General features: G+C 40.0%; 1 protein-coding gene across 1 annotated transcript; it reads left to right on the top strand.

Moving 5' to 3' along the window:
- The first annotated feature begins 2374 nt into the window (after positions 1-2374).
- Positions 2375-7673, top strand: atf7ip2 (activating transcription factor 7 interacting protein 2). The gene is made up of 12 exons (XM_070923605.1): positions 2375-2635; positions 3386-3458; positions 3628-3759; positions 4374-4442; positions 4541-4578; positions 4710-4750; positions 4839-4894; positions 5172-5217; positions 5441-5520; positions 5741-5884; positions 5970-6157; positions 7284-7673. The coding sequence occupies exons 1-12, from the start codon at positions 2406-2408 to the stop codon at positions 7492-7494; spliced, it is 1308 nt and encodes a 435-aa protein (XP_070779706.1). The 5' UTR covers positions 2375-2405; the 3' UTR covers positions 7495-7673.
- The last annotated feature ends 539 nt before the right edge of the window (positions 7674-8212 follow it).

Below are 8212 nucleotides of genomic sequence, written 5' to 3' on the forward strand. Positions count from 1 at the left end.
GATGTGCTGTGATATTTGGGATTCAAAATGTCAACATGGAGACATGCAAACTTGAAATAAGAATGAACATTTCGTCGTTATTATTATTATTATGCTTTTTTTTTGTTCACAGCTTCACTGAGAAAAAGACAAAAGCTATTTATTGTTTAAAACCACTGTTGTGTATTTTAGCATCATGTAACTGGGGATGTATGAAGTAATTAAGTGTCGCCATGTTCTCCTCTGGCTGGGCTACTGTTTATTTGGTCCATTACTGAAACATCTCTAACTCCCCTATGCTCATGTTATGTTATGGCATTTAACAACAATGAATTTGTTACTGTATTGTACCTACCACCAATTCCCAGAATGACTTCTATCTGCAGCTTTCGTAGAGATAATGTTTGATCCCACAATGGCACTGTTAAAACAACTGTTTTTCCTTTCCTCTTTCTTGGTGTTGGTTTGGGGGTGAAACAGTTAAGGGAGACCAGCTGGGTATTAACCTTGTAGCTGCTAGGACTTGAAACATTTCTAGGACGCAAATAATATAAAGAAGTAAAGTGTCCAGTTCAGCTTGGACTCGTCAGCTCCTTCAGAGGTGCACTGGGTTGTGTTTGTTGTAGGAATATGTTCATGCTGGGAAACTGGTAACTTACTATCTCACCAATAATGAAGATTCAGGGAAAAGAAATGGAAGTGAAAATTTTGCTCTGCTATCTCAAGATGATACTTGAAAATGATCAAAACAACATATTGGAGGCCAAGATTGTGATGTTTGTTGTTCATACGTTTGTTTTGTGAAGTCGTCATCTTAAGAGTGTTTCACTAAACAATAAGCCTCTTGTTTGCATGCAAGTTTTTGTCTTTCAGCAAATCCCTTTACCTTATATTGAGATGGAAAGTACGTGAGTTTCTTTTTTTGCAAAATACTGTTTATTATAGATTATGTGAAGCTTGGATCTAGTTGGTTTAGCTTTGGTGATTTCAAAACAGATCTAAATTTAGAATAAACCAGAATTTAAACTTAAGTTCTGTACAAACTCTGTTGCAGATGTTTAACAGAAACAGCAACAATCACTTCTAAGAATTGAGTTATCAGAGCCACTCTTTTTTTTGGTTTCTGTTTGTGATGATTTCCCTGTAGTGTGTTTTATGCCAATATAGATGTACTGTATCTTAGTCAATGTAGATCTATACAAATAACCACAGGACCATAGTGACAAATAATCATGTGAGTTGTTGAAGCCAAAACTGTATTTGTGGGGATTTGTTTTTTTTTTTCTTAATTTTTTGCAGTTGAAATATTTCTAATGCTTCATGAAGTATTAATTCCACATTGATTGAGAGTCTTGTGTTGCTTTATAATGGAGACATGTTGAAACACTAAATGTTTTAAGAACTTAAATTGGACACCAGTTTCTTTTCCTGTATAGGATTCATCCAAAGGTTTTTTGTTAGTTTTGACACAGGCTTGTATGTCATGTTGAATGGGAGTGTTTCTGCTTGTTACAGGCTCCTTTGCTTTTACTACTGTAGGCAAATTAAATCACAACAGGCTATCTATTTCGACCTCTGTCGCAACATCAGTGGCAGCGTCTGTAATCTGTAAGATATTTCTGTGCTTTCACATATTCACGTCATCAAACTAAAATGTTTGCTATTGACACCCAGTGGATTGATCGAAAACTGCACAACATGTAGGTGATAGATTTATAGTTTCAGGCTGCAGAATAGACTGCGACAAGCGCCTGTCAAGCCCTCCTGAAAAGAATGAACTTGTTTCTGCCTGGTGAATCCAAACTTTCAACTGATGTAGGAACAAAGACTCATCTCCCCTCCAAGAATTTATAGGTGCTTATTTTTGTTCCTGTTGCCCCCATCCGTCAAGTGTAGATCTCAATAAATGTATTTTACAATAAAGACATTTTCTTTGTGTGTGCCAAATCTGTATCAATCTATACTCATTATACACTGTTGCCTGCTTGTCCTCTTCCCCACACCTTCACTTTCCTGCTGAAAAGGTCAATATTTCACCCTCTTTCACTGTGCAGTGTAATGTTACTACTTCCTTTCAAAAACTAATATAATCTGGCTGCTGGAATAGTCTGCTGGTTGACATTCATAGGAATTATACTGTATGTAATGAGACTAATTCACTGTAATTTTAATGAGGAAGACCTATCAACAGTGTACAGTATGAATTTTGATTATTTTACACAGCTACAGGCAACATTTTATTGTGGATAAATAACTATTCAGGAGGAGTATTTCAATGTAGATTTGCGCGTTTCAGCTCAACACCCTCAGACGCTTTTATTCTGAAGGAACATAACCGGAAGCTTTATTGTGCTGGCGGGCGGAAGTTAAATCGACAACATCGACGATAGGCAACGAAGGTGGGACAAATAATCAATTCGAAAAATATGGCAGATGCTCAAGATCAAACTCGTGGCGGCTTCAAAAGACCAGCTCGAGAGAAAGTAAACCGCTCCGCCAAACCCGGGAAACTCACAACTTTGTCCCAGCAGCTGACAGTCAGATCAAAGGCGAGGGCTCGAGTGAACATTGGATTGGCACTTCAAAGGTGGCGTGCAGTGAAAACAGGAAATGGATTGAAATCTGATAGAGAAGTGGCCGTGTATCTTCTGGATGCGTGAGTTAACCCTTACTTATTTCCGTACTAGCGGCACCAGTCAAGCCGATGGTTGGAGCGTTGCGTGAGAGCTGGGTCTGAGGGGATGGACAGTGTGCTGGTGTTTGGTCGTCCCGGTGCCTGGCAACCCAGATTGTTTCAGAGGATCGTGTTCATTTGAATCAGCCATTGTACGACTGATGTGTTGTGTTATATTTCAGTGTGTAAAGATGAAGCTATGTGAAATGCGATGCTCTGTTTGGAACAGACTTAATGAGCCATTTATACATTTTACTTTAGCTTTATAGCTAAGTAACTTTAATGTGACTACAATCACACGTCATCTACAACGCTTGTAATGTGGAGTAGAAGGGTATTTTACTTTTACACATTAAGTGTATTTATGAATGTTGTGAATTTTTCCACCCCAGTCATCCCCTATTGTAAATTCAAAACACTATAACACTGCTTTGACACGACAGGGCTCTTTAGGACTTTTCTCTTTAGGGATGGTGCTAGAGCTAAGATGGGATTGGCCGAAATGGCTGAAATTACAGATGTAAGTGCGTTTGTACAAAGAGATGTGTCATTCTTGCTTTGCTCAATGTGACACATTTCCACAAATTATAGTCTGTGTAGCAAGGCAAAAAAAAAAACAGGCGCATTTTGAAAGCTGCTCAATGTAGAGTAACAAACATTATCAGTTGAATATCAAGTGAATTGTGAAATTCTGTGTGTGTGTGTTTATTTGTTTATTTTATCTGCATGAAGAATGAAGAGGTTGTCCTCCAGACCAGCTTCCTCTGGAGCCAGTGAAAAAAATGTTAAATTCTCCCAATCTGAAGTAAGAGACAATATTGTGCGATTATTAAGTGTATACTTTTTCTGTGCATGGTTACATTTGCAAAGGCATTTACTGTATTATAACTATCATCTGCAGTTATCGAATGCAGCTCTGCCAAATGCCTGCATGTATGTGTGTTTATTTTGTGTGTGTGTGTGTGTGTCCACAGGTGCTGACACTGATCAAGCAGGAGGTTAGCAGGGCATTGAGAAAGAATGAAACCAAGCTGCAGGGTTTGATAGAAACTATTCAACAGCTGGATCAGGGAGTCGACTATAAAAGCTCGATCCAGAAACTGGAGGTCTGTGGCAGTGGTGGTACATGTTTTTTAACTCTCTGACTGCAGGTATGCAGCCGATGTCATACAAAACGAAAAAAGTACCCGTACACTTCTGTCTCGTTCCCAGTTCTTCTTTATTTCTTCATGGACTTGACAACGTTTCGACCACATACTTGAATTTACTTCTTGTGTATGCACATCTGACATCTTTGCTTTTGTTCTTTTGTTCCCTCCCTTCTTTTTTCTTTTCTTACTTAATTTCTTCATTCCTTATTTTCATCAAGCTGTTTTTAAAATCAGTCTCTTGCCTTTTTCTTTTTTTTCCTGCATCATCATGCTTTCTAAATTTGACAGCTGCTGGTAAATCTTTTAAGCATCCATTCTTCTGCTGTGTAGCTTCATCCATTGTTCATTGTTCTTCCTCCATTAGATTAAATCCACTTGAATTGTACGTAGATGCTTACTATCTTAACATTCACCTTTTTGTCCATCGTTTTGTTATTCTGCCATTTCTTATCTCTTTAAATTAAAAGAACCAGGCATGAATGTGTTGTGCGTACGCCTCAAAGCCGAATTGGTGATAAAGAATGCAATAAACCCAATAAATCTTTACACAATGCTCCTCTCTTTCTCAGGCTCGAATCAACACGGCAACGAAGAGAGCAGAGGCAGCTCTGGCCTATATGACAAAGACACAGAAAAAGGTTTGATGCAGATGAACACACACACACACACACGATTGCACATGAACTGTATATGGAACAAATTTATAACCAGACTCTCAAAATTGTTTGACTTTCAGAGCCCACTGCCGCCTCGTGTTAATGTGGGCACCATCAGGTATGTAGAACCCGGTTCAGCAGTATTAGTCCTTCGTGACAGTTATGAAGGCCCTGATGGGAATTTGCACTTTGGATTTATTTGCATGGAATCACTTTTGAGACGATTTGATTTGATTTCCAACTCTGCAGGCCACACAGTAAGGATGAAGCCGTGCAAACCGAGTCACAGAGTAAGAGCTCAGCGAGCATGTGCGCACTAATGAATATCTGCATTTGTTGGCCGCATGAGTGTTTATTCTATGCAATTTCATTTTGCAGTAGACAAAAAGAGCGTGGAGTGCATGGACAAGAGTGGAGCGTTCTTTCAAATGATTGTAAATATGTAGTCATTCATTCTGTGTTCTTCACTCTTTGATTTGAAATAATATTGAATTATCAGCCTCTGTGAGTGTAAAAAAAACAGTTTCTCCTTGTTCACTCAGCAAAAAACTACTTTCAGATAGTTTGTGGTTTGGACAGTAATTACTCAGTTGAGTTTTCGTGTTAAAATAGATTTGGCTATTCATTCATATTCAGGGGCTCACACTGTTTTGAGTGAACTAAAAACCGTGTAAATATTAAGGTTCAAGTTGATCTGTCCTTTTTGTCCAGGAAACCACAAAAAAGGAACTAAAGAAGTTGCATGCCGATAATGAAGGTAAGATGGTGTTATATATGCAAGCTTGAATAGTGTTTAAATTATGTTAAATGTCTAATGTAGCTTCTGGTGACATTATGGACTGACATGATAAGCTGTTATAATGACCCAAATTAAATAATATGAGTCAGTCAGTACATGAATAAATAACCACATCCTTTTTTTTCCTACTCTTTCCTGTCCCTTCCTCTGTTACTTGTCGTTGTACATAATCCGTGTTAAGCTTTGACGGCTGCCATAACAGATTTAAGTGAGGAGCCGCCTCCCATGGTTCTTACTCCTTATGGCTCTTGTGAGTGTAAGGTAGGATGCTTCATTATTTCACACATCATTTTCAAATCATGCCACCATAAATATATTATGTATGACTAATGGCAAGCTACTCAAGCAAGCGAAAAAATAGTTTAGTGTCTGTAAAATCCTGTATCACCCAGAGTATTTTCTCATGTTTATCTTTGTTTTGCGCCTTGCCTTCATTTACTCATCTTTCTTTTTCCACACTTTGTCGTGTTGTGTAATTTAGGAAGTTGCCAGGGTCATCAAGAAAGAGCCAGAAGATCAGCAGGAAAAAGAAAACAATGTCGAGGAGCCAAAGGCTGAGAGGGTGAGAGTAGAACGTCTCTCTCCTGGAAATAGTAACGATGGCAAGCACACGGACTCAAAGCTGGTAATACACACACTCACACACTACCCCACAGTTGTATTTCACATGACTGCTATTCACAATAACCTCCACTGCCTCTCACCCTAAGGAGGAGCTCTCGTATCCTCCTCTTCCCCCCACCACCTTCTCGCCCATCTTGAACGTGGAAGCGGCCTCGTTCAGCATCCCCCAGAGACCAGAAGTGCATCTGGCTCTCATCAGGAACCCCGCTGGCCTCTCTGTGCTGTGGAACGTGGAGAAGAAAGACCCCTCTGCGCCGCCCATGGAAAGTTACAGGTGAGAAGCCGCAGAGGGCGAGAGGTTTGAGATGGAGCCTTGAACAAGAATTTAGTTATTCACCTTTTAAGGGCCTCTTTCATATTGTATTTGTCTCGTCCCAATGCAGCTGAGAAATGCATCATTCTTTCGGCCGAGTTTGGAGGACACAGCCAGTGTATTGTTTGGGGTCCTCTGCATCTCGAGATTCAACGGTCACTAATCTGCTGTGTTTAGTTCGTTCTTGTCAGTAAATTCCCAAATTAAATGAAAAAGCCACTGCGATGAAAACATTGAATTTCTTTCTCGTCAGGTTAATCAGCACATGTAGACAGCTGCGATCAGTGTAAGGACTGAGGACTGCCTTAATGCACCAGCAGACCTCGCCATGATGTGAATCCTCTCTCTGCCTTTCCTTTGGACAGACAAAGGGAAACAAAACTAGGAATCATATTAGCATCATATTCGCCTACTGGCCTACTTGCCCTCTCAAGCTTTGGTCATGGATCCAAATATGAGGGTGAAACACAAGATGTGTTCCAACATGCTGGCGAACATTAGTGTGCTGTTTAGGGTTTGGGTTCACTATGATTAATCTGCGGGTTATATTTTTGATTAATTGTTCAGTCTATGAAATGTCCAAAAATTGTGAAAAAACTCCCAACTTTGCAGAGCTCACTGTGACGTCTTTAAATGTTTTGTCTTGTCTGACTAAAAGTGCAAAACCCAGATGTATTCAGTTTACTGTTTTATTTATATATATATATATATATGACAAAGAAAAGCAGCGAATCACGCCATTTGAGAAGCTTGAACCTGAGAATATGTAGCATTTTTCTCTCAATTTTCTTGATGAAAAATGACTGAAATGATGAATCGATGATCAAAAGTGTTGCCGATCTGTCGATCGAGTAGTCACTCTAGTAGACTTACATGATTTTAGATGGCGATATCATCAAAACTACAAATGAGCCAAGCAGTGTGCCAGATGGCAACAACTTCTGAATTCGATCTATATATGGCCATCATGCTTCTGAGACAAGCTGCCACTCTCAACCAGAGGAGCAGCTCTCCTTTCCTTTTGAGTATTTTTCACTTTTTACACTCTCTCTCTCTCTCCCTCTCCCTCTCCCTCTCCCTGCTGCAGCGTCCTCATGACTATGGAAAAGGTTAAAGGTAGCGGCGTCTTCCCCACTTGGAAAACCCTTGGTGAGGTGACTGCCATCACTCTGCCCATGTGTGTGATGATCAGCAAGTACAAGCCCGGGCACAAGGTGTGTGTCGCTGTGGTGGGGAAAGACAAGTTTGGCCGGTACGGACCCTACAGTAAAGTTGTGACTGCAGCCATACCTGGCTAGTTGGGAGGACATTGGGGGGCGGCGTCAAGAGAGAGACAACACAAGCAGCTACTGTCAAGTGGGAGTTACCCACCATTCATTCATTGTCATTTCACTTTGGAAAAGGAGTTGAAAATATGTTATGTTTAACAGAACGTGGAATTTATTTTTAAATGCGCTATTAAAGTACCTTAAATGTATGCTCTGTATGAAAAAGTTTCTTGCTTTTTTTCTGTTTCATATAATGAATCGAGTACTTCGGATCTTTTGGCTGCTGGTCAGACTAAAGCCACGTACACAACCAACCTAAAACATCTCACTGAGCATGCTAATGTTGCCTTTACATAAAATGCAGTTTGAAGTGAGTTTGACACAATTTTGAAATGATTAAAACTACCAGTGATAAATATGGTGATACCAGTGTGTACACCACAATCACATCATTTCTGTGGCGTGTTCTTGTTGTCACACACTTCAAACATTCACACCCGACATGCAGTGTGTTGATTGTAAATGTAAAGCTTATTGTTCTGCTGAAATCCGGCTCTTGAACCAGTGATTTGTGATCCTAAACTGCAACAAAAGTAAACGTTGGAATTGCAGTTTGCACATTGATCAACCCACAAGCGGCCGATAGAGGGCGGTGTCAGCTCCAGCTGAGGCTGATGAAGTACATGAAGGTTTCTTTCAGGCAACACTGTGGCCTTTTCTCTCTGACGCCACCCTTACGACAAACTTA

This window comes from Enoplosus armatus, chromosome 17 (genome assembly GCF_043641665.1).
Source record: "Enoplosus armatus isolate fEnoArm2 chromosome 17, fEnoArm2.hap1, whole genome shotgun sequence".
Classification (NCBI taxonomy): domain Eukaryota; kingdom Metazoa; phylum Chordata; class Actinopteri; order Centrarchiformes; family Enoplosidae; genus Enoplosus; species Enoplosus armatus.

Coding starts and splice junctions, on each gene's coding strand:
- atf7ip2 (XM_070923605.1), top strand. CDS start 2,406: ATGGCAGATGCTCAAGATCAAACTCGTGGCGGCTTCAAAAGACCAGCT. Junction 3,459..3,627: donor TTAAATTCTCCCAATCTGAA/GTAAGAGACAAT, acceptor GTGTGTCCACAG/GTGCTGACACTGATCAAGCA. Junction 6,158..7,283: donor CCGCCCATGGAAAGTTACAG/GTGAGAAGCCGC, acceptor TCCCTGCTGCAG/CGTCCTCATGACTATGGAAA.